The 25,900-nt window shown below is 42.9% G+C and overlaps 1 protein-coding gene across 1 annotated transcript in view; it reads left to right on the top strand.

Moving 5' to 3' along the window:
• The first annotated feature begins 215 nt into the window (after window positions 1-215).
• PLCXD2 (phosphatidylinositol specific phospholipase C X domain containing 2) overlaps window positions 216-25,900 on the top strand; it is a 43,821-nt gene continuing 18,136 nt past the window's right edge. Inside the window, exon 1 of the mRNA XM_037055463.1 lies at window positions 216-947. Within this exon, the coding sequence (XP_036911358.1) occupies window positions 785-947 (163 nt within the window). The 5' untranslated portion in view covers window positions 216-784. The remainder of the gene's footprint in view (window positions 948-25,900) is intronic.

The raw sequence follows: 25,900 nt of genomic DNA, 5'->3' as shown, positions 1-25,900 counted from the left end.
CTGAGATCCAGCTCATGCCAGGTTGCAAGCTTCCTCCTGCAGCTGCCTCCTCCTGCGTGCTGGAAAGCTGGAGTAACGGAGGGAGGGGACTGAGGCAGTGGAGGGGAGGGGCGGGGAAGTCGCAGACCAATCCGAGCGCGTTCCGCCGGCGGCCAATCACGGGCCTCCTTGCCCGGCAAATCTGCCCGGCAGTGCGGGGCGGGGCTGCCGGCAGTCCAGCGCCGTGGGTTACACTTCTGAGAGCCTTCAGGAAGCACGGGGCTGGGGGAGTGTGAGGCGAGAAGCCAGGGAAGGGGAGGAGGCAGGCCCAGCTTATGTGCCAGCCCAGTGACATACCTAGAAGCCTACATCAGGCTGATGATGGTGCGTCCTGGCGCTCACGTGTGTATAAACCCACCGGTCTGTCTGTATGCTGTGTAGGCACCTGTCTTCTGAGTAGCTCTGGGCGTGGCTGGTCTTCGGACGTTCAGTCACCCTGAGATTTATCTCCAGGGCCTACCTTCTCCGAGCTCCAGACGGGAACATAAGAAGTTTAACGGAGCCGGGACTGAGCAGCTTAAGGGAGCGGAACAGCGGCTGGGCCGGAGAGGGTGGGGACTGCGGGTGCTGGGGGAGTGGGGACAGGAAACCACCTATTTTCCCGTCTTCCCAGGAAGAAAGGCCTTTTGGCAAGACTGGCGTGACAAAAGGTGGCCCCGAAATGTCTAGAGAGCCCGAGCAATGATGATCACTGAGTGAGTGGCCCTGGACTGAGCCTGGGCAGTTTGTTGACTGACAGAGAGGGATGCTAGCAGTTAGGAAGGTAAGGAGGAAACTCAGGATGGGGAGCATCTGTTCCCCCAACCCCAGCGGGACAAAGACATCATCGGAGGTCTGCAATGCCGACTGGATGGCCTCGCTGCCCCCTCACCTCCACAACGTCCCCCTTTCCCATCTGGCAATCCCAGGTATTCTTCTGTTCCTATTTGTTCCCACTGTGTTTGCTTGTGCCATTATAGTGTTGTTAATGGGTTGGGTTCCTTTTCTATTGTGCTTAGAAAATAATTGTCAGCGACCTGAACTAAACCTCTTTTTATTTCCAAACCAAAAACTTTATTTAACATTGGAGCAGCTGCTGTAAAGGGATTTAAGTACACTGCATGGTTGGAAAGGGGAACTCAGGAGAATGGAAGCACCATTTTTTAATTGTTTGTGGTTTTTTTGTTTGGTTTGCGTTTTACTTGATAGCTTTAGTCTAAGAATATTTCCCTCTGAATGCTGGGGTCAGGGTATGTGAGGGGTGCATTTACTTGAATCACTTACAGAAAAAAGGTAAGGAATAAAAACTCATTAACAATTTTAGATCTGGATCAAAAGTAAAACTGAAAAGTGTTTCCTTTCCAACTTATCTGACCTTGATTATTGAAGGGAAAAAAAACAGATTAGCACTAAAGAATAGGTTCAGAACCAGGACTGAGTATAAAAACACATATTTTTGTTGTTGGAAAAGCCAGAAATAGAGAATGCAAGTGCTTGTCACAGGCAGTCATTAGGTGTGATGAGGTGGTGGTGTTTGAAGCTTTTTCTATATATACAGGTGTCTGCCTGGCTGGTCTTGAACTGCAACCTTGAAAAGCACTTCTGCTTCCAGCTACTCTCTCTCTCCTGGAGGTTTTATAACTTGACATCACTCTCATTAGATTTGTTAAGTGATCCTCTTCCATCCACTCAAACCTAGTAAAAACATGGTTTCTAGGGAAGGACACTTGCACTACAGTGATCTTGGCCACGTCTGCTGGACAAAATCCTAGATGCTGGTACTTGGAAAGCACTCCTAGAAGCAGAGGATGGACTACTGCCAATCCTTTCTCTCACCTGGAGACATAACAACTGACTTCAGCCCTAGACTGCCAGACAAACTCCTAAGCATTCCTGGGAACAGTCTGCCTTTGCAGTGGCTAAAAGATGACCTCATGCAACCCCAAATCTTTGCTTTCTATGCATGAGGAAGAGCAGTGCTGGCTTCAGATGCAGCCTTTTCCTTACCTCTAATTTTGGAGGTCTTCCAGGTTCATTGTCCTCATGAGCTCTTGCTGCTTTTGAGCAAGGAGAGGGCCGCTAAATCTTCATAGTTGTGATCACTTGTGCTGTATCAGCCATTGACTACAGCTCCTTGGGAGATGCTGGGTGATCATGCTTAGAACAGGTCTTTTCCTTGTTTAATTGACTCCTGTGGAGTCATCGCTGGAATGACACGCAGGCCTCTTTTAATATGTCATTTGTCATCAGACATTCTGATGGATTGTTTTGTCAAGTGGTCTGACAGGTAAGGAGTGTGTGTGTTTGCAAGCAGAGTGGCATCTTAGGCAGGCCCTAAATGGCTCTGTCATGTCCAAACTAGGTTGGGACTTCCTCCTTCCTGTTGTATTTTGGACAGTAGTGACCACAGCAGCAGCTCTGCCTGTGGCTGGGCCAGGACTCCAGAAGGGAGCTGGGCATTTGTTCTGCAGTCTGTAGGGTATCTCACAGTAACTACAATTGCTAGGGGTTCCAAACACCCAGGACCTACTGCTCTAACTGGAAACTTGATGATTAGCCACCAGGCAGGGCACAGGGATTTGTTCACCCTGCTTATTAAAAAAAGGACTTGAGTCTTCAAAAGATGCTGAATTCACTACTGTAAATACCCTTTTCCCAGCAGTGGAAGTATATGTATATATAAGCTGAAGATGGGAAAATCACAGGTTAAGTGCTAGTCGCCCCTCTCACACCCCTGCCTCATCAGTAGTTCCCTTTCCCCCACCTCAAGCTTTAGATTCCCTGGCTAAATGCTAGCTCAACTGAGTTCTGCCAAGCCTTGCTGAGAAATACAGAAGATATTCAAGTAGTAGAGGCTGCCATTTTCCTACCCCTTCCTGTCTTCTTCTTCCCCCTCATCACCACCTTTATTATAGCTGTTATTACTGAGCACAGCCACACAGCACCCACTGGCTTACATTAGCTCAAATCCTGGCACCTCCAAGATAGGTATTAATATCCTCATTTTGGAAATAAGAAAATTATTGTTCAGTGAGGTTAAGTAATTTTTAAATAGTAAATAGCAGAACTAATATTTAAGCTTCTGTGTCGCTAGCTCCGAAACCCGTGCACTGTCCTTGTGCCCTTAAAGGGACCTTGGGAAGTGCAGAACAGTGGTGCCTGGTGGGGTGGGAGGTAGTCTGCAACTGACAACCAGTCTCCACAGACCGTCCTCTGCAGCAAGTCAAAGCATTTTTTTAACGAATTGGTCTCTTTTTTTTACATTTTTATTGAATTTATTGGGGTGACACTGGTAAATAAAATTATATAGATTCAGGTGTACAATTCTATAAAACATCATCTGTGTATTGTACTGTGTGTTCACCACCCCAAGTCAAGTCTCCTTCCATCACCATTTATTCTCCCTATATCCTCTCCTACCTCCCCCAACCCCCAAAACTAAGTGATCTTTATCTGAGAGGTTAAATATCACTGTGATGAGGTAGACAGATAGATATCTTCATATGTGTACATATGACATATCTTCAAAAAAGTAGATTTACAGTTGTGAGTATGTGAAACAGTGTGATCTTGTATTATTATATGGTATTATTTATTTGTATTATAACTGTAAACCTACTTTTGTCTATCCTTAAATATACATATATACTTCCTTGTTTACAATTAGAATACTAAATAGAGTTTTAGAATATAAACCCAGTAAGTTTCAAATTCAATGCTTAGACCTGTTTTGCACACGAGTGTATGTTCACATGTGCTACCCTGGGGCGTCTGTGAGATAGTGTCTCATCTGCCAGAATGGGGCTGAGGAAGCAGGGACTTGGGAATGGACCAGGCAAGGGCAGGCATTCTGGCTGTAACAGCAGCCCTGGATCCAAATAAACTATGTCAGATTTGAGTGCATCTGCTCCATTTGCCCAAGTCATGATGAGAGAGAACATGTGTGAGCGTGCACCTCGCCACAAAGCCTTGATGTATTATTTTACTTCCACAACTGCTGAGAACACCTGTTAATGACCAGTATCACCCAAACATATTTCATTGCCAACTGCATAGAATGATTAGAGACTCTAAGAGTGAAGGATCTGGAAATTGCAACAGTCAGGATTTTAAATTAAAGCTTCAAACTCTACAAACATTTTGGTAATGTTAGTGAAAGCGTGATCTTCTCAACGGACAAATGGACTGATAGGGACTTTTTTTCTATCATGCACATAGCTTTTCAATAAATGTCTTTGTATATTTAGTGCTATTTTTATCATTCATGTCCTTTTCTTTTTATCGAAGGTAAACTATTTGATCTGTTAAAGAGTCTTGAACTTAAGGATCTCAAAATTTGATATTGATGATTCTGCCTATGTGATATCAAAAAGGTATTCGAATCTCTGGTGACATAGTTTCCTCATTTGTAATTAAAATGTTGAATTAAGTGAAATGTAAAGTCCTTTTCAAATGGAAAAAATTTTGATTGATTTAAGAGGGTTTTCTTTTTGTTGTTGTTGTTGGTTTGTTTTTTGCCTGTTCTTTGTCCATATGTAGGAAGAGATGGGGAAAATGATTGGATTATTTTAAGTCTAAGGGCCATTTCTTTTATGCATCTGCAAAACAAGCAATTAGTTTTGGCATGTGCAAACAAGGACTCACAATTGCCAGAATGAAGCAGTGTAGCCTCACGTTAGTGTCCTAAAATGGACTGTAGATTAGTTGTTCTGAATGAACAGGCCCTGAGAACAATTTAAGAAGCCTCCAAGCTCAGGCCTGTGGGAGACCCAAGGATGAATTGGGCCTCAATCTGGCTGTCACAGGAGCTTACAATCTAATTATATATATTTCTACATTATATATACTTTAAAAAAAACTAATTGGGGTAAACAGAAATGTAAATAAAGGGTTATAGAAGCACAGAGAATGGAAAGATTAATTCCAAATTTTAAGATTAAAAACTACTTTGTTAAAAAAAATGGCATTTGACCTTGGATTTGAAGAATGGTCAAAATTTCAAGGGATGTGGCTTGAGGATCAAGGTTTTGAAGGGGGCTTTCCAGTTGAAATAAACTAATTAAGCTGTGGGGTGGGGGTATATTTGGGAAGTGGCCAGAGGACTCCTTCTCCTACCCCTCAGAAATGCTTTGTTAATATCTTTATCATAGCACTTCTTAACTCGTTATTTTTAGGTATGTCTTCCACATCGTCTTTGAGCAAGTTTCACAAAGAGAATGTGATTTATTTCTGTTTATAATCCTAAATCTTAGTACAGGGTAGCGGTGTGGTCATTGGTGACTGTTGAGTAAATAATTTAATACATGAACCAGAGAATGAAAATGTTGGAAAAAGAACTTGCAGCCACCATCATTTTGAGTTGTAACTAAAGCTAAACTGAGTAGACTGGTCAGGTTCACCTTGTGTAAATAGTCTTGTGAAGCAACCTGAACACTTTCCAATCCATTTCTTGTTATTTGGCATAATATTCCTGTACTTCATGATAAGGCTTATCACTGAGCCCCATTAGAAATGAGAATTCTGAGGCAGAGTGAGGTGGCCGGAAGTTAGAAGCAGTACTCTGGTGTAATTTCTATCCTAGGAACAATTCTTTGGCCCTATATCATTGCTGCCTTCCTTCATCCCTTGTCAAAGGTGAGCTTCTCGTGTTTCCTGTGTGGCTGCAGCCCCAGCCTGCTCTCATTTCTTGTCCCTGCTTTCACCTTCCTTCCACTGACCTGGCTTGTCCAAGGCCATGCCCTTGCCAGTGTGAACCCTTGCTCAGACGCTCCTCGCTGCTCTCCAATTCCCAGATGCCTTTCTGTTCTCATCTTGCTGATGAAAATGCCCTCCTGAAATCCTATCTTTCCAGTGCAGTTCTGCCTTTGGCCACTGGTGATTTCTCTAGCTGTTTTTCTGTGATCCCATACTCACTCCCCACCAGGGGGGCAGGATGAAGGGCTCATTACTCAAACTCTGCTTCTGGAAGTTGAATCAGGTCTGGTGCTTCTAAAAGAGATTTGGGGACTCAGAAGGGTATGAAATACATGATGGAACAAGAAGTTTAGGTTGGCTTCCCTTTGAGGATGATATGATCCATGAGTTGGCCCTGAAACAAACCCATCCTCCTACTGTGTTTAAGGCCATCGGAAGCCAGGCACCAAATGGAGACTATCAGGGCTGACCCAATCAAAGAAAAAAACAACAACAAAAAAAGTCATGTGGAACCAAAATGGTTTCTTCAGTGGGAATAGTCTTTTGTTGTTTGATTTCCTTTTTCTTTTTTTTTTCCCTCTGGGTGGTCATGGAAAGGAATAAAAAGAGGCTATGGCTTTGTTGTTCCCAATTAGTAAATTTCCCTCCTAAGAAGTTTCTTCACTTCCCTAGATTTTCCTGTTCTTACCTTGAGTCACAGAAAAGCTACAAGGAATTGGGGAATCACACATGCCTGTTAAGAAGCTGAATCATGGGTTACTTAAAAGTATTAATGCTAGACCCACACTGTGGATTTGAACCCCAATTCTGCCTGTTGTGACTCTTTGACCTTGGACAAGTTACTTAACCTCTCTGTGCCCCAGCAGCCTCTGTAAATCAAAGATAATAATAGCACTACATCACTCGGTCACTGTGAGAATTAATTAATTCAAACAGCACACGTAGAACAGTTTCTGTCACAAAATGAGCACTACATAATAATAGAATAATTGTTATATAATCTGGCTTTTTAAAATATTAATCACAACATTCTTTTGTTGAAAGCCTGCACCTGGAATGGTCAACAAAAAAGAGGTGTAAGATGCACTCCATACCCTCAGGTAATTTACAATCGAGTTAAGGAGCTGACCTTCTAATTAAGCTGTGTGGCTCAGAGTTCTCTGTCTGATTAGATCGACCATCTTGAATGTCATCCCCTCAAGGAGACGTACAGTTAAGGGAAGAATACGATGTAGAGGGTTGTCCAGGGTATAAGTACCAAGGGAATCTTAAATGTAACATGAGGGCAACTGATCAAGAGAGCCAGAAAACCTTCTTTAGCTACTTTGTCCTCCCACTCCAAGTTCAGCTGTCAAACTTCATCATCTCCAGGCATCCAAAGCCTTTGCAACAGGATCCTCTGCAACGGGACAGTGTTGTTAACTTTGCTTCTGCTCTCCTCCTTTCTCTATCATTTGCCCTCCTAATGCAGTCATTTTCTTCCCATCTCAAGACTAACAACATTACAAAATGCTTTCCTTTGAACACATCTTTATACAGATTTTACATGTCCTTCCCCAGCCAACAGAATAGCTTTATGATCTCTTTCAATATATGCATCATGCCCAACACTCACACATGCATGCACACTGAGCCACAACCTTAGCCTCACCCTCAAAAGAACCCCAGTTCTAACGCCTGTCATTGTTGACCCTTTATAAAGATCCTGCAGAGTGCACCCACCCACAGCACACTGCTGTTTTAGACAGCTGTGCTTCTGAGGCAGAGGTTTCGGTTGCTAGGATGTGATCTGACCTGACCTCCACTCGATGGGACAGGTTGGTTCCACATCTCCCCTCGGCCTCTAAGAGCTTATCAGAACAGGCACACTGGAGGCAATGTGGGTGAAATAGATGCTTTAGTGTCCTGTAACTTTGCCTTTGGGAAAAGTGCAGATGCCAGCTAACCCTAATTAGACTTTCAAACCAGGCTGCTGGGGGAGGGATTAGATGCAGACGATGTAATGGATGGGTGTGTTTGTGTGTGTGTGAAAAGAATCTGAATACATGTCAAGAATTGCATATAGGTGGAGGAGAATTATAACAAAATCTGTTCAAATATCTATACACATGGTTGAGCAGGATCCCTTCCACTTTTTCACGCCCATAGGAATTTGGATTACATTGCTAAACACCCGGTAGGATCAGCAGGTACCGAGGTGGATTCTGTTAGTAGACCTCTGATTGCTCCCGCATGAAATAGGCTTGGCCACAGAGGCCTGCACTGCTCTGAGGGGGATGTCCGGCTTGTTACCTACAAAGCACGGGCAGTCTTTCTTTGATTGTCTACGAAGAAGCTGACATTTTCTAAAAGAAACACAAGTATTTTTTAAATTTTCTGATTATTCTAGAATTATTGTCTGTAAGGTATAATATCTTTCCTGATAATATTCTATCGATATTTTTTCTCTGCACAGACCTGAAAATAACCAAACTAAAGAAAAAAATAGGAAGCATTTGTAGCCTGTCGTGCAAATGTCTTGCTGTGCAGCCTCAGTCTGCGGTAATGGTAGAACTGAAACATTTCTAGGCTCTGTCAAGCTGAGATGAATATTTTATGAACATGTATGATTTGAAGGCTTATATACTGAAAGCAATATTCTTAAAGTACAATTGAAAGCAGATGGGAAAATGCTACACAGAAAAGGTGAAGAGAGCGCCCCGCCCTCCTCCCTGGGTTTGGGTTCAGGGCAGCCCCCTGGCAGGAGGTGCCCATATAGATCATCATAAGAACTATAGGAGCCCTTTGCGTCAATTTGGCTAAAATAATTATTGGTTCTTGCTTTTTTTCTTTTGTTTCTTTTGGTCCTCATTGTCTATGTATTTTAAATGTATTCATTTAAAGGAAAATGATTTATTCAGAGGATATTGAGTGCCTTTTGTACCAGGTACTATATTAGATGAGGTGAATATGCAGATGAATAAGATTCTTCTCTTTGCCCTTCAAGGAGTTATGATTTTATAAGAGAAGAAAGCCAAAATGCAAACACTATGGAGAACAATGCATAGGGGACTAAAACACGCAGAAAACCAATACCCAGTGCTGTTGCTGGTAGTGGGAGGAAGGCATGGTAGATTAGGCTTCTGAGAGGAGATGGGACTCAACCCAAGGAGATGGCCCTTGGGTTGAGTCATAAAGAGCAAGTAGTAAATATCCGGGTATTGCAGGTAGAGAGATGAGTAGCGGTACCAAGAAAGCGGTACCAATGTAGCGGTACCAAGAAACAAGAGGTTAGGGTGACCTTGAGAAAACCCAAGCATAGATTTCATTTCAAAAAAGGAATGGAGATGAGGCTGAGAAAGTAGGCTAATGAGTCTTATGTAGCATGCCAAGATTAAATGTTAAACTGATCTCAAAGGCAAAAACAACCATTTGAAAGGCTTGTTCAGGAATGGATGAAAAGCCCTGAAATAACTGCATAAGGCTGAAGAGAAACAAAATGACTCCCCAGTTTTCAGGGATGCTGAGGGGAAGGTGAAAAATTTATTATTTTCTTCATTCTATTTGATTCCTGTATGTTGATCTCTTTCATATGCCAGGCCCTCTCCTAGGCACTGGTGATTCACTGATGATAATTACAGACATGGTTCCTGCCTTCAAAGAGCTTACAGTCAAGCTGAAGAAATGGACATTTACTTAGGCAGTTATAGCGCAATTTGCTACTTGGGATGATTGCAGACGTAGAGATTACTGCTGGAGGAGGCCTGTAGCAGGGGTATCTTAAAGAGATAGGATGGGAGTCCAGGGAGGTCTCCTAGAGGAGGTGGTGAATAAACTGCAACCTGATGGATACAGAGGAATTAGCCCCAGGATAAGAGGGACAAGAGTGAGCTTGTTTTCCAAAGACCTTCAGGAAAGAAAATGGCCCATGTAGCAAACAAATGGTTCATTGCAGCGTGCCATGGGTTGCAGGGAGGAGCGTGGCGACACACTGAGAGGTCTAATAAGCCATGTTAACGTGATTTAGCTTTGACTTAATGGGCACGGGAAAGGTGTTTAGGAGGTTAACGACAAGGTCAGCTTTGTGTTTTGGACGGATCATGCTGGCTGCAGTTTACAAAATGTACTGGAGTAGGGAAGTGATGAACCCAGGGAAGAAGCCACTTTGGTTGGTGATCAGGTCATCCAAGCGGGCGGTGGTGCTGGCCGGAGAAGGAGGGTGGCAGTGTGAAAGGAGGAAAAGGGAGACATAAAGGGAGGCACAGGAGACAGGTAGGAAGAAGTGTCAGCAGGACTTGGCAATTAATTGGAGGGGATGAGAGAAGGCAAAACTGTCTTGGGTAACTGAGAGGAAGGTGATGGCCTTCCCAGAGATGGGGACACAGGAGAAGGAGCAGGTTTCGGAGTGGTGGAGGGAAGGAGATAGGCTTAGTCTGCGGCAGATACGCTGGGTCTGAAGTACCCTTGGGGCATTTCAGAATTGGGAGAAAGACATAACCAACACCCAGGGGAAATGACTTTAGAGCCAAATCCTACTTTTCACAATGTGCCCACCTCCCTAACCCTTACAGCTGCTATTATAGTCAATGTAAGATATTTGAGTTTAAATTAGTGTTTTTATTTTTACATGTTTGTTTAGACTTTAACTGAAATTTGACTTCTTTCTCAACTCTATCTTGAACTTTCAGTCTCAGATAAACCATCCTCTAAATTTCCTCTGGTATTCTGCTTGCTCTGCATGAATTCTGTCATTACTTGTTTAACTGCTTCCCTACCACGTGGCAGCTGGAGGGTGAGCCGTGGGTGTTTGTCACACCGCACCACCCCCAGGGATGAAATGGTAACTTCCACCTGCCTTACCCCAGCATCAGATACTGTTTATTTCACAAACTGACTTCCAGGGTGACACCAAGAGGCTGAATAACAGCAGGGTAATGGTTGTGGTAGAATATTTCATTTAACTTTTTCTCCTAGCTTCCATAACATTATCCTGTTTTTCCCTAAACTTTCATATTATTTTTTCTTTTGTGTTAAAAACTGAAAGGTTATTAAAGAAAATGTGATTATCTCAGAACCGAGAAGGCTCCGTGGAGGATGAGCAAGTGCCCTTTTGTGAGGCATTACTTCACCAGGACAATGCCATCTGTTCTGAGGCAGAAAGGGCACTAATTAGCAAAATAGAGGAAGATTTCTTATTAATGAATTATCTGTACTGTACTGTACCGTATTGTGGGGTGGGGATTGGGGTCTCTTAGACATTTGAAGAAGAGAAGGTCTTTCAAAGGAAAATAGATACCCAGACATACGTGGAAGGCTTTAAAATGCATTCCATACACGGAATTAAAAATGCTTTCACCCACACAAACCACAGGAGGTTGTGCTGATTTGGAGACTACCTAGGGCACTGGAATTCCCGTGGTGCCCTGCAGAGTGCTAAGGAGGCTTGGTGTCTCCTAGGTGCCCCAGGTCACAGAAAGGTTAGGCGAGGGGACTGCCCCCGTAGGCCTGTAACCAGAGAAGCTCTGATCACGTTCGTTTTTACATGTGGATGCTGTGTGTAACAGTGCTCCAGGTGTGAAAGACCCTGAAAAACCTCAGATTTATTCCAACTCTCTAGCTCATCCAGCTACTTGGGAGTAGATCAGGACCGGCTCTGTGGATTCCCATGCTGATATCTGTGCTCGGACAGTGGGATGCCTTTTGGCTTTTCAGCCCATTGAAAACTACCTCGATCAGCGTCCTCTGCTTGCAAGTGTTCTGCCTTACGCAGTTGCTTTGTTGCATTGAGAATGACGATGAATTCAGTAGGCACACGACTGAAATTAACTTAGCCACATGGCCCTCTCAGATTTTGCTGGCAGTTCCATGGGTATTATTAACACTCTCCACTCTTTCACATGCTCCGTAGAAACCTAATCAGGTCTGATAGGTGAAGTTTATTATCCCTTTGGATTGGCCAAGTTTAAGGGTAGTATCCTTCGGTTTGGGAAATTACTGAATTGTCCCCTGATTGTGGGCCTTGGACTCATGTTGGCTGTATTTTATATGTCCCAAAGCTGCCAGCCTTTCTGCATCTGTCACTGTGCAGTCCAGTTCTCTACAGATGCTGCATTTTCCCCAAGGACCTAAATCATGTGTGTGAGATAGGAGGCCCCAGGGAGATCTTATTAGAAGGCGTAACTTGTAAGAAACTCTCTGGGTCTTTTCCTTTCAAATTGTTGAATTTTGTATTTTATTATGGCTGCTCCTTTAGTCATCCTTTCTGGTTTATTTTTGACATGAGTTTTCTGACACTTTCTTCTTCATTGACCCAGATAACTCAAGCTAGAAGGTCAAATGGAGATAAATGGAGCTGGGGTGTACCAGTGCTGGTGGTGAGCAGGCACAGCCAAAACTCTGCCTCTTTAAAGGACATGGTTGGGCCCTGGCTGGCATAGCTCAGTGGATTGAGTACAGGGTGCAAACCAAAGGGTTGCTGGTTCAATTCCCAGTCAGGGCACATGCCTAGGTGGCAGGCCACGTCCTCAGTGGGGGCCATGTGAGAGGCAACCACACACTGATATTTCTCACTCTCTCTTTGTCCCTCCTTTCCCCTCTCTAAAAATAAATAAATAAAATCTTTTAAAATAAGTAAATAAATAAAGGTGATGGGTGGACCAAAGAGAATTTTAGGAAAAGATCAAGAGACCCAGGCTCACCTGTCCTAGGGAAACACTCTCTAAATAGCTGTTTATTCGAGTAACCATGCCTGCATTTGTTCTATATACATGTACTCAGTACCTGCCATGTGCCAGAGACTTAGAAACTATAGAAAGAAATATGGGCATGAGTTAGACGTGATCTGACCTTCAAAGCTCCCTGTGCTGTGTCAGTGGCAGACGTGGAGATTCCTAGCGCACAGCAGCCCAAGTTCATCAAGTGGGTACTGAATGTCAGGGGAGCACAGGGCGAAGACCTGTTCAATATCCTCAGCGGAGTCAGGGGAACTCACAGGAACTGACTGGGTCACATCCAAGTAATTAAAATGGAAGGCAAGGGACAATGAGATTGTTCCCAAGGTCTATAAAACACTTCTTGTTGAATTTGTTGCTGTATTCAAGAACCGTAAGTCCCAGTTCTCATACATAACTTTGCAAATAAGTATGTTCTTAGCTGAGGCCACAGAAATATTTTAACATGGAAAATTATAGTCTATTCATATCAACTTTATTGCAATATTCATAGAGATGACTACCTGCATTGTAACACAACATGTTTTTCTACAAAAGCTACGTACGTTAAACATCTCAGCATTTAAGGACATGTGCTCATTTTTATGTCTGTTCTTAATATTTTTATCTTATATCTATCTGTAATTTTTACTCACATTGGAGGCAGTATAGACAAGCAGTTCAGAGTGTGGGCTTTGTTCTAGCATACCTAAGTTCAAGTGGCCTTGAATAAAAGTTGAACTATTCTGTCCCTTAGGTTTCTCATCTGTAAAATGGAGATAATTTTAATATCTACTTCCCAAGTGCAAGGTTAGAAGAAGCACAATCCACAAAACTACCCTCACTCTGACATCAATTGCCAGTTTGAGGGTCCTCAAGCTCTCTTCAGTAATATGCCAGAAGGACTGACAGAACTCACTGAAAGCTGTCACCATGTACTACAGAGAAAAGCGCAGATTAAAATCAGCCAAGTGAAAAGGTACATAGGGCAAAGTCCAGCAAAGCACCAAACTTGGTGCTTCCGTTTGTCCTTCCCTTTGGACTCATGGGCAGAGCTACTCTCCTGGCATTGATGTTGAACTACGCACCGAGTGCTGCTGACCAGGGAAGCTCACCCAAGCCTCAGTGTCCAGAGTCTTTACTGAGGCACCACATGGCCAACCTGAGTATCCAGAGTATCCAGCCCTCCAGAGGGCAAGCCTGTACCCATGGAACTAAAGCCACCACCATAAGTTATATCCTTAGACTTTTGGGTGTGGCCCCAGAGCCCACCAGATAAAAAAAGATTCTCTTATCAGGCAGGACATTTCAAGGCCCTAAGAGGTTACCTCTTTCCCAGAGCCAAGGACAAAGACCAGGACTCTCTGCGGCGAGGTTAAAATCTTCGTTACACAGCAAAGTTGTTTAAGAACTACCTAAAGAATACACATCATGTGCTTAGAATATTGCTGTAAACCAGAGTTAATTTTAGACTGTAATAAAAAATAAAAAACATTTATCTGAGCAAAAAGGGGCTGCAGCCCAGGAGACATGGATTCAGGTAGCAACTAAATTGTGTTCAACTGAGACAAAGGGGAGCCACCTGTTACAAAGAAATTTCCTACCCAGGTTCTCTCAGTTGGGTCCATTTTATGTAAATGAGGGGTCCAAATTGTATAGTTCTGATTGGACGGGGCAGGTCTCAGGAGAAAGAGGACACCAGGGTTTCCCCACAGTGGTTGACTCAAAGACAGCCAGGGTTCAGCCTGAGGTTCTTCCCAGTACACAGAGAGCAGGGGAGCCCCAGTCAGCAAAGGCCTGCTGGGCTCTTAGTGTTCACAGGATGGGGGCCCTTGGTTGACTATGGAGAGTCCATCTCAGCAGATAAATTCTTTCTCAGGGTTCACATCGAATGAATCTTTCTTCTCAGGGTCCACATTGCCTGGCACAAAACAAGCATACATTTTGGATAAGCAGCTATTATTCACAGTTCTTTTTGATCACCCTAGTATGTTCCTAGTCTCATACTGGGTACTGTAGGGAATCTTTTGAAAATTAACAAGGTGTAGTTTGTAGTCTTGTAGGAAAGAGACTATATACTATAGTTCAACTAAAGCCAATAAAAGCAGAATGTAGTGTCACAGTTAAAAAAGAGAGAGAGAAAACTGTTTAGGAACCTGAAAAGGGGTAGGGGTTAAGAAACAGCTGCACTGAGAGAGCACCTGGGAGCAGAACTGGAAAGGATGGGCAAGGCTTCCATACAGGGAGGAAGGGCATTTCAGACAAAGGGAACCAAACAAGTAAAATTCTACATAAGAAAGCAAGGGCACCTTTAGCAAACAGAGCAGGGCTGCGTGGCTCACGGTAGAAGTGACAGGAGAAAGAAATGGAAGAGGACTGGACAGACAGACTTCAGCCGGATTCAGAGAGATTTTCAGTGTGGTGCTGAGCACTCTGTGCTTTGTCTTGTAGACTTGGGGAGCCAGGGACAATTTAGGGCCCAAAGAAAACCCTGAAAGAAAGCACACTGTTTGTTTTCATAACTCCAGTTCATAAACATGCTCCTTCCTCTACCAGACCTCCCATCCCCCAGTGTCCCACCCTTCCCTCAGCCAATGACAGCTCAAGCTGCGAGAAACAGCTCAGGGACTGCTTCTGTGCACACCTCCAGTGTGGGGCACACTGTATGCCATTGGGTCTGTTCGCCTGTTTTTCTGATGCACAGCTATGTTTGTTGTCTCTGTCACTGGTGTCTGTATACTGGTTCAGAATCAATACCTTATGGAAAAAGAGAGGGAGCAAAAGAGAGAGACCTGAAATATCTACAAAGACTTTAAGCCCAAAGAGCTGACATTTCTATTAATTTAAAAAGAAACTGGGACGCACAAAGAGAAAGTAATAGTGCCTAAGGTGAGATAGAATCTTGTAACTGCATTACAAGGTCTTTTCAAGGTGTCCTAAGGCTTTAAAAATACAAAAATAATGGTGATTGTGACAGAAAAGGAAGAGCTTACTTATATAGTACTTATAAAACACTTACTAGCCCCTGGCTGGTGTGGCTCAGTTGGTTGGAGAATTTGTTCCACAGACCAAAAGGTCTCCGGTTTGATTCCCAGTCAGGGTATATACCTAGGTTGCAGTTTAAATCCCCAGTTGGGATGCATACCAGAAGGCAACCAATCGATGTTTCTCTCTCTCTTTCTCTCTTTCCCATCATCTCTCTCTAAAAAGCAGTGAAAAACTGTCCTTGAATGAGGATAAAAAATAATAATTAAAGCACTTAGTCATATGTGCCTGATATTGCTCTACTTGATTTATGTAAACCCAGTTAATCTTTCCAACTCAGGGATTCAAGTGCTATTATTATCTGTATTTTACAGATGAAGAAATGCAGATACAGGAAAGTGAAGCAAATTGCAACAAAAAGCCTTATAATAATACTAGAATTGTAAAACCCAGCTCTTGCCAAATTTATTTAATTACATTTAAATAAAAGACATATATAGAGTTGAAGATTAATTCCTTTTGTGAGTTGTAATAAAGAGCAGTTTCCCTTTCATCCCGGGCATTTGTCTGCATGCCAGGGATGAAGTGCCTGGACACCAGCAGATAGCAGTGTTGCAAGGACTGCCTGCTACCCTGTTCTGACTGAACAAGTCACTTTTTATTTCCCAAGACCAGACATCTAGGAGGCTTTTTATTGACTCAGAACAAAAGCAGCCCAGTGGTTTAAGTGGTCTCCGTGGCAATCACCCAGCAAGGCTCCAACAGAGGAAACATCTTTTCGCCTCTGCAGGGAAAACGCAGCAGGGGCTTTTAGCAGGTGTGCAAGCTTCTCAGAACACTCACCGTCCAGGGTGGGGTGTGTTTTCACTCCCTTTCCCCACTGGGTATAATGTACAAATTACCTTTAAACCCATCATTTTGTGTAATTTAGTCTGCCACTTGGATTTCCCCTCCTCCTTTATCCCTTTCCTCTGTTGCAGCTCCTGGCTTAGTTCTTCATTTATAGGAAAGAGGAAAAAAACCCTTCTTGTCCTTGAGGGGATTTAGCCATGGATCCCTCCCCTGGATCCCTGCCATTCTGCTGTTCGTCAGGTGAATCTTCAAATAACCCTCCCTGCCCCATGAAAAATTTCGTCCAAGCTAGGTGACTCTCAAGGTGTTTTTTTTTTCCCAAGGTCCCAACAATAAATTTCATAAAACTGTCCCACAAAGCACAGAAAGGCCAGCCTTTGGAGTGAAGGGGGCTGCCACAGTTGACTAAGCAACAAGTGACCTGCTGGCGCCTGGGTTGATCCCTGCGCACACCCAGTGCTAGCCAACCAGCAGATGGCCCACAGGAATGCGAGAACCTGAACCTGCAGCAGGGGAAAGCATCTCTCCAGCAGTTTGGTAAAACTCACAGCTGAGTCAAAAATAAACAAACAACATCCTCAGTCCGGGGGATGATTTCCTATTTGCAAATATGATGAGTTAAATCTGTAAGCATATTTTTTGCACAAGTATAGTAAGTATGAGAGAAACATCTTATTTCTTTGTAGTAGTTAATAACCCTTGTTAAAATAGGGTTGTAAATTCCTTTAAGTAGCTGTTAGTAAGTTCGAATCATTGATTCTTAAGATGGACGAGCTTTTAAGGCTCATTTCACTCACCTGCAAATAAATGTATAAGCTCATACAAGTCATCAGAGCAGAAGTAGGGCTGGAAGTCAAGGCTCCGAGCCGAGGAAATGCTAAAGATAATGTTTCCCTCAATTGAGAGAAGATTAGAGTGCCCTCGTGTGTCCCTACACGGGAATTCTTCAGGTCTTTACAAAATTGAAATGATTTTCTTCATCAGCTTGACTGCATTGGGTGTTTTTAGGCATGTAGCTCTAAAACTAAACCCTGTGATGACTGTGTAATTGGAAATAAATTCATGATGCATTTGCCTTGTTTCATCAGTAGTATTCCAAGTATAGGTTTGTGTGAATTCAGACCTGGGTTTCTCCACGAGGTTTCTCCACTTGCAATCTTTATAACCTAAAGTATTTGCAAAACCAGCCTGAAGCTCAGTTTCCTCATCTGTAAAAATGCAGGTAATCTCTGTCCTGCAGGATTGTGGCAGACAGCCAATGAGATCCTATAAGTAAAGTGCCCAGCCTGGCATTTGGTACATAATACACCGTCAATAAACTGAAGTTGTTACTGGTTATTGTCAGACAAGAAGCCCCCACCAGGGCTCACCAGGGAGTTGGTGATGAAGGAGCTGGGTGCAGAGGATGGGGTTGTAAGCAGTGTGTATTTGGGATGCTCTTAACTCTTAGCTGAGGAGGTTTCCATGAGTTCTGGGGGCAGAGAGAAATGAGAAAATTTTTAAAGAAGTATGCACTGAATATGTGATTCTTTCAGATTCTTCCTTGAGGTGGGGAAATTGAAATGGCCCTAGGGTGAATGGCTTTCCCACAGATGGAGCCTCTTTCAGAGGTAGCAGCTGCTCTCTGTCACCGAGGGTCCGGCAGTCAAGGGCGAAGCCTCTACCAGGAAAGAAAATGTTTGAGAACTGGATCCTATTTAAGGCATTGATCCAGTTCTTTTGGTAGTCTTTATTTATTGAAAGGGTAACCATATTAAAATCAATAAAGAACAGAGGTGGAAAACAAAACCTGGATGAATTCATTCTTTGATTTTAATTTTCTTTAACTCTTCATTTATTTTATGAAACAAGCTCACTCAATTTAAGTGTTGAGCAGAATTGCAGTCAATCAAGTCCATTTGCCCCAGTGAACTTTCAAAGGTGCCCTCCTCCCCCAGTAATCCTCACAGCCGTCCTTTCCAGACACATGGGGAGGGAGATATCATTATGTGCAACACAAGGAGACTTGACCTTTAAATGTCAGTGGAAGTGTAGAGTCTGGCGATTCTGTCTGTGTCTTCCACTAGCTTATTGCAGGATGGAGGGAAATAGCCCAACAGTGTAAAGCTGGGGAAGGGGGTGGGGTGAGAGGTACACGTCACCTATTCCTTTTTCTTTTCATTTTTACATAACCAGGGGAAAGAAAAGGAAAGATTGAGCTGGATTCTGTTGTGTAAACATGTACTTATTCTAGACACCACAGTCCCTGGGAGGTTTGTGTAGATTATCAAATTGCAAGAGCAGAGAAAAAGCTGCCCGGTTTGCAAGCCTCGCTCCTGGGGTCGCTCTCCCTTTTTTGGAATCTCTGTTATCTTTAAATAAGCCACATGCAGCGCGTGAGGCCCAGGCATTTATTATCCGTGGAAGTTGAGCATCAGGCCCCTCTAGGGTTGTGGAGGCACAGAGTTGGAGCGTCTGAGCCGCAGCACGGCCACACCATGCTGCACTGGCAGCAGCGACAGACCAGCTGTGGAATGCTGCATTCGACCGCTGCAAGGCGTCCTGGTCAGCATCGAGCCTGAGCTGGACTCTCCCAGTGGCCATAAGTCTTCAGTCAACTAATGAAAACATTCCCAGCCTGATCCACAGACGTTTTCTGTTTGTTCAGATTAACTGATAATACATTTTCTGACTGCTGTAGTTACCTCTATGGTGTTGTGAAACACTATTTCTCATGTTTGTTTAATTTATACTTTATGCTTTTGTTCCTCTATTCATCTTTTTTCTCCTTAGACTGCCCCCACAAAGCCTATGTATCTTGTTTATTGATACATGCACACACACACACACACACACACACACACTAGGTCTGTCCAAAAAAAGTCCAGCTATTGTTACTATAATGAGAACAGTTTGCATGACATTGATGTAACCTGGCAACCAAGTAGAGGGTACTAGAATGAGCATGTGTGAACAGTGATGACTTCACCATACTAGTCGGTGGGGGCAGTAGACGCTACTGAATGAGAATGCATACTGTGTGGTCACCACATTCAAAATGACTAAGCATGTAGAGCAACAAACCTGCATCAAATTTTGCATTAATCTTGAACATTCCTCTGCGGAAACTATTTGGATGACTCAGGAGGCCAGAGCTATGGGCAACTCGTGATTGGCAGCTTCATCAGACAAAGGGTCCACTCATGCCTCATGTCTTGTGCAGAGTTTTTGGTGAAACAGCAGATCAGCCAGGTGACTCAGCCCTGCTACAGCCCAGATTTGGCACACTGCAACTTCTGGCTTTTCCCAAAACTAAAATCACCTTTGAAACGAAAGAGATTTCAAACCATCCATGAGATTCAGGGAAATACTACAGAGCAGCTGATGGCAATTGAGTGAACTGCGTGAGGTCCCAAGGTACCTACTTTGAAGGGTACTGAGGTGTCATTGTCCTATGTACAGTGTTGCTTATATCTTGTTCAACAAATGTCTCTTTTTCATATCACATGGCTGGGTGCCTTCTGAACAGAACTTGTATATTACCTAGCCCCTGTGGTCAAGTGTAAATTCCAATACACTAAGTGAAAGATTTTTCATAAAGGGATCTTTTCTAAGTGTGTGTCCACCAGGAAGAAGGCTTCTGTTGTACACTTCCACCTCCTCCTCCTTTGTGTGGTACCGCACCACTCCCAGCAAGGCCTGCCCCAGCCTTCAAACTCTGCTCTGGTCCTGGGTGAGGGGAGACGAGGAGCTGGGGAGTCCAGTAGGAGAGAGCCCCTGGGGTAGTGGGGCCTAAAAACAGGGTTGGACCCAGACACACATTTGCCTCGGACAAGTGATTATTATGGCATCCCTTCGAGCTCTCACTTTAAAAATACTTACGCCTGATTTAGGGAGAGTTACAGAAGTGGAATTGGACCGCACCTTTGAAAAAAATCCCCATTTGGTTTGTCTCCTCTTCCAGGTCTCTCCTCGGCCCTGCAGTCCCTGTGAGCCCCTCGTTTGTTCCCCTTCCAATTCTCCACTCTTTCCCTTTCCTCAGCAGAGCAATCTGGGTCTTTCCAAACTTCTCTCTCCAAGCTTTCTTCCCCCACCCCCAGCTACTGCTTAATACTGCTTCAAGTACATCGAAAGCCATTAATGCCAAACATGAATATTTCAGTTGTGTGGTACAAACAAAAGATACCACAGTTACCAGGATTCGCTCTTCTTAGAGGATAGTGAACTAAAAATTGTTTCTTTTTCTTATCATGTGTTTATATTCAGGATAAAGAGTTGACTATGTCTGTTAAAGAGAATTGTTCTTTTTTCTATCCTGCCCATTTTGTAAGGAATCACTGGTGAAAGCCAGCATCAACTGGCACCAAATTTGCTGTCTAGCCCAACAACAGTGTAATAATCTCTTGTAGACTGGTCCCGCAGCTGCTGCAGTGCTGGTGGGCCCTCAGCATGCTGTCCCCAGGAGCCCTCAGTCCTGCCAGCGCTGCCTGCCATGAGCCAGGAAGCCAGGGAGGTGAGCCACTGATGCCCTCCAGAGGAAGTGAGAGCTGACCACTAGTGGGTCTAAAGTCCATTGTTCCCTGAAGGACCAGGGAGGTGCCCCTAAATATCCCTTGTTACTGGCTGAGTCTGAGAGTGGGTGGAATAAGCATGTCCTAAATGGCTCTTCTTCAGGAAATTTGGGCTTGCTGACAAGCCCCCATGCATATTTAGACACATATTTTTGTCATTTCTAAAATTAAGTTGTGGTCTCTCCAACCTTAGAAAAATATCAAGAGTTTTTTTATTAAATGAAATCTTGTCATCTAAGCAAAATGTAAGATTTGTTTTACCTGGAATTCATTACGTGAATCAAAAATCTCATGACAGCACCTTTGCACGGTGGGTTGCAGGTACATCCAAGGCAAGAAGGTGGAGACCGTGTTGTATCTGTATAGTGGAGCTGCTCTCCCAATAGGCTTGTGGTGTGCACAATGCTCTCAACTTACCACACTATTGAGTAAAACTGTCTTCTAAAAAGCAGAAAGCCTGCAAATCAAATAGGTAAACCCATGAATGACAAGTTCACTCATGCAAAGAAAAACAAGTGGTGATAAAGAAAGTTGAGAGAGCCAAACATGTAAACTTGGCCATGTTTATATCCCTAAGAACTATGCATTAATGTATTTGTTTGTATCCTCATCCAAGGACATGATAGTTGCCTTTAGAGAGATAGGAAGGAAAAAAGGAAAAGAGGGGAAAAAACATCAGGGTGATGGAAACATCAATTGGTTGCCTCATATTTGTCCTGACCATATACAAAACCTGCAACCTAGGCATGTGCTCTGGCTGGTGATTGAACCTGCAACCTTTTGGTTTATGGTATAACACTCCAAACAAGCCACACCAGCCAGAACATGCACTAATATTTTTAATGTATAAGAAAACACAGAAAAAATTCTGAAAATATTGTTGATTCTGGGTTTTGGTGTTCAACATATTTTATTTGGGGAAGTTTCTTTGTGGGTGTTTGAGTGATTTAGTGATATTTATGAAAATTGATAGGTTTTTTTTGTAAATTGGGAATTTTTTTTCATTTGAAATAATGGATTATAGGTTTTCTCTCGCCATAAATCTGCTCTCCAACATGCTTTTAGCAATAGATTGGATTTATTTTTGTATATTTGATTTTCTTATAAATCACTCGAAGATGTCTTATTTTTTAAGGTTAAAAAAAATTAAGAACATCCTTGGCCTGGCTAGTGTAGCTCAGCGGATTGAGGATGGACCTACCAAGCAAAGGGTCACTGGTTCAGTTCCCTGTCAGGGCACATACCTGGGTTGCAGGCCTGGTCCTCAGTAGGGGACGTGCAAGAGGAAACCACATATTAATGTTTCTTTTTTTAAAAGTTTTTAAAAACTATTTTATTTATTTTTAGAGAGAGGGGAAGGGAAGGAGAGAGTGGGAGAGAAACATCAATGTGTGGTTGCCTCTCATGTGTCCCCTACTGGGGACCTGGCCTGCAACCCAGGCATGTGCCCTGACTGGGAATCGAACCAGCAACCCTTTGCTTCACAGGCCCATGCTCAATCCACTGAGCTACACCAGCCAGAGCACATTAGTGTTTCTTCACCCTCTCTCTAAAAATAAAATAAATAAAACCTTTTTAAAAAAAGAACATTCTTAGAACTTTTTCTACTATACATTCAAATCATGTAGTGATTATATTTATTTACTAAGTTATTGATATAGAAGCAGACTAGAGGTAATTTATAATTTTCCTTTTAGTGCCAGTTTATACTTAAGCTGTATAGTACTATGGTCTGAATTTACTCCTTTTTTTTAAATTTACTCCTTTTGATGTTGATTCTGGGTATAACTTAAAATAAGTCATTTAAATTGCAGGCTTCATTTTCCCAGTGAACAGCCATGGCAGATACCTGAATATAAGTATTTGAGGTTTCACAGCATTATTTAAAAACCAGAATTATTTGTCTCTCAGATAGTATCATCCAAGCAGATGACACAAATTTCTTAATAATGATATCATATATTTGAGCTCATTTTGTTTGCCAGGGCCTTTTCCAAGTGCTTACCTGAGTTAATCAATTTGTCTTCGACACCCATTATTGAGGGTTGGTACTGTTGTTATCCCCATTTCACACAAGGAGAAACCGAGGCTCAGCATTTCAATCACAGAGCTAGTAAGCAGTAAATCCAGCATTATGAACTTAGCAGCCTGGCACCAACTCCACGCTCTTCAGCACTCTGGGACGTCTCCTTTCAGCTTGTTCAGAACTGTAATAGTTCATAAAGTTAGGTCTCAGGACTCACTGTTTGTCAATTTCTTCTTGCTAAACTGACATCTTGTAAACTGCAAGTTTGGGTCCTTTGGGCTAAATGGGCAGATTTCTCTGCCTGGAGATGCCCATTGGAAATATTTAAAATATAACTGAACAAGAAGGAATTGAGTTGGTTTCCAACTCATTAGTGCTCTGGCAGCAGGGGATGGGACCAGCAGCGTAGTACTGGGTCACTGGATGGACGGCTATCCAGTGGAGAACAGTTGCCAGAGGCCCTGAGAGACATGCCTGTTAAGGCTAAAAAGATGGGCGGGGTCTGCAGTCCAGCCCAAACAAGTCAGATGCCCATTTGCCTACCAGGATGCTCAGTCTAGAGAAATATTGTCAGCCTTTTGTTCTCTATCACTTCACTAAGGACTCTTTTTAGCCATTTTTATCCTGCTTACCACCACAGCAGTGAGATTTTAATACCACAGGTGTACTGTATATCTGTTTAGGTACTATGTGTATTTGTAGTGTGTGTGCACAGGGCAGGGCGGAAGTGGGGTTACAGTGGTTCATATAGAAAATAATACAATAATTGATCAATAATAATACAAGAATAAACAGAGTTTCACGTACTCACAGCTGTAAACTACTTTTGTCCCACCCTTTGTGTGTATATATATGTCTGTGCTTTATATATTAAAAGAGTGAGATTTTTTTTCTCATCCTCCAAGAACCAATTTTGTCATCTCATTGAGAATGCATAGCCTAGATGCACTGATAATTTTGAATTTTGAGTGGTGGGGTAAACACAGGGTGGGAGGTGGACTTAAGTGAGTGGACTTGGAGGGTGATAATGAGCTTCAAAGCTGAAAGGGTTCCCCAAAGGCAGAGTAGTACCTAAGGGAGGTGGGGAGGAGAGATTTTCTTAAATATGTGAGGTCAAGTGTTCTTTGACCTGGGTCGTCATCCCAGCCACCGAGAGGTGTGATGGACAAGTTTCTCTTACTTTCTCATATTTGTTCCTCACTATACTTTTGTTTCATTTTTCCCTCCATAGCTGTATGGTTACCATGTAATCTGAAATGCTATTGTATTGCAATGAAAGCTGTCATTTCAGGATGTGTGGTTTGAATTCTTTTTGTTTTATTTAAAGACCACGTTCCCAAGAAGCTTGCTTTAAATTCTTTTAAATTAAATGAGTTCAGGAAAATAGCTACTACTCTGATTTTCAAGAAGTGGGTAATGAAAGCGCTGTAACTAAAAATCACAGTGTGTTCACTTGATAGCTCCTTTTCCTCAAATAACAAACCTTGGAAAGAATCAAGTAGCAATTGGTGTTCCAGATAAACAGCAAATGGGTTTTCTCCAGTTCTCACAAGGCCCACTTACTTTCTTCTACCTGGTCTCTTGGATTAACTTGTCATCCAGTGCTTTCTAGGAGGAAATAACTATACCATTGGAGAAATATCTTGCTAGCCTTCCCCATTCAAATTTTTTTCCTCTAACTTCATGCACATCTGAAAGGTTCTAATTAACCTAACTCACCTACATAATCACTTACTAGAAGGCATAATAAGGAGAGAAAACCCCCCCTGCATTGTTTTTCTCCGCATACAAGCACTGGTTTCTCAACTGTTCCAAAAGCACAACACATCCCGGAAACAAAAGGAGTGATGAAGAAAGCTTCTTCTACCAAGATATGGGTGAGCCAGTCCACCAGATTGTTATCTGAAGGTTTGAAAGTTCTAGAAGACCAACCAAAGAAGACAATCCCAGAAATCAGAGAACTTGTTGGGAGAGGATAATATTACACCAATGGCAAGTGGTGTCCAATCTCAGTGCCCGAATCACCCAGGAGCTTTTCAAGTTTTTCGTTCTCCACTCTCAGCCCAGAGAGATTCTGACTCAGCACACCTGGAGTGGAGTCTTGGTCACTGGTGGTTTTTAGACGCTCCCCGAAGAGGATTCTGATATGTGTTTGAAGTTAAGAATTACTTCTCTAGACTATAAAGTGCTTTTACATACACTATGCAGGGTTTTGTGTACATGAAAAGAGGAAAAAAGGAGACATTTGTAATGCCTGTTGAATGTTTAAGGAAACAGGAAGGGACAGGAGTAGTGATTGTAAAGATGAAAGGAATGCAGAGAAATAACTTTCCAAATGTTGGAGAAAAAAAACACCTCATCTTGGCAGAGCCAGAAGTAGGGTTGCTATCAATCCGTGGAGTGTAGAAAGGAAGAGGTTGTGTATCCGTATTTCCTGCTCTATATGGAATAATCTTGAGATAACAACAAAACTCCCTACACGGAGGAGTCTGAAGACAGCCATCTGATATTTAGTGCCTATTATTTTCTAAAACTCTGTTGAGTCTACTCTATACATGAGAAATAATGGAGAAGAAGAGAAAATATTTCTTGTTAGTCAAAAAATTTGTTAGACATTGTGTTACTATTTCCAAAGACATTTTGGGGCCGTGCACATGCCTGCCTGTGGGGATAGACAACAGACCCTGATGGAGACCCTAACAGAAAGTTGTAATTTACAATTCTGTAGGTGAAAGTGGCAAGTAACAGCCACCTGGGCTCTCAGTTCAGGGAAGCAGGAGTCAAGGCACAGTGAGGCAGAAGAAAAGTAAGTTGTGGTCAGAAAGTGGAATACTGATTTTGAGATTGTAGAAGTGGCTGGTGATGAAGCTTCAGCTGTGGCCAAGAGAGTGAGTGGAAGCTACAGCCGACAGGGTAGAGGCTCGCCTCCAGTCAACGTCACGCCAGCCAGTAAGATGGAGAGGAAAGAAAACCTTCAGGAAAGAAAGTCCTCCAGACCCCAAGTATTTAAGATAAAGAGTTTCAGTTAATCGCCCTTGCCACCTCTAGTTTCTAACTAACAATGATGACTAATAATAATAATAACA

This window comes from Sturnira hondurensis, unplaced genomic scaffold, assembly GCF_014824575.4.
Source record: "Sturnira hondurensis isolate 20B ecotype Veracruz unplaced genomic scaffold, ASM1482457v3 Scaffold0000880, whole genome shotgun sequence".
NCBI lineage: Eukaryota > Metazoa > Chordata > Mammalia > Chiroptera > Phyllostomidae > Sturnira > Sturnira hondurensis.
Note: the sequence above shows the minus strand (reverse complement) of the source record. Positions and strands in the feature narration are given on the sequence as shown.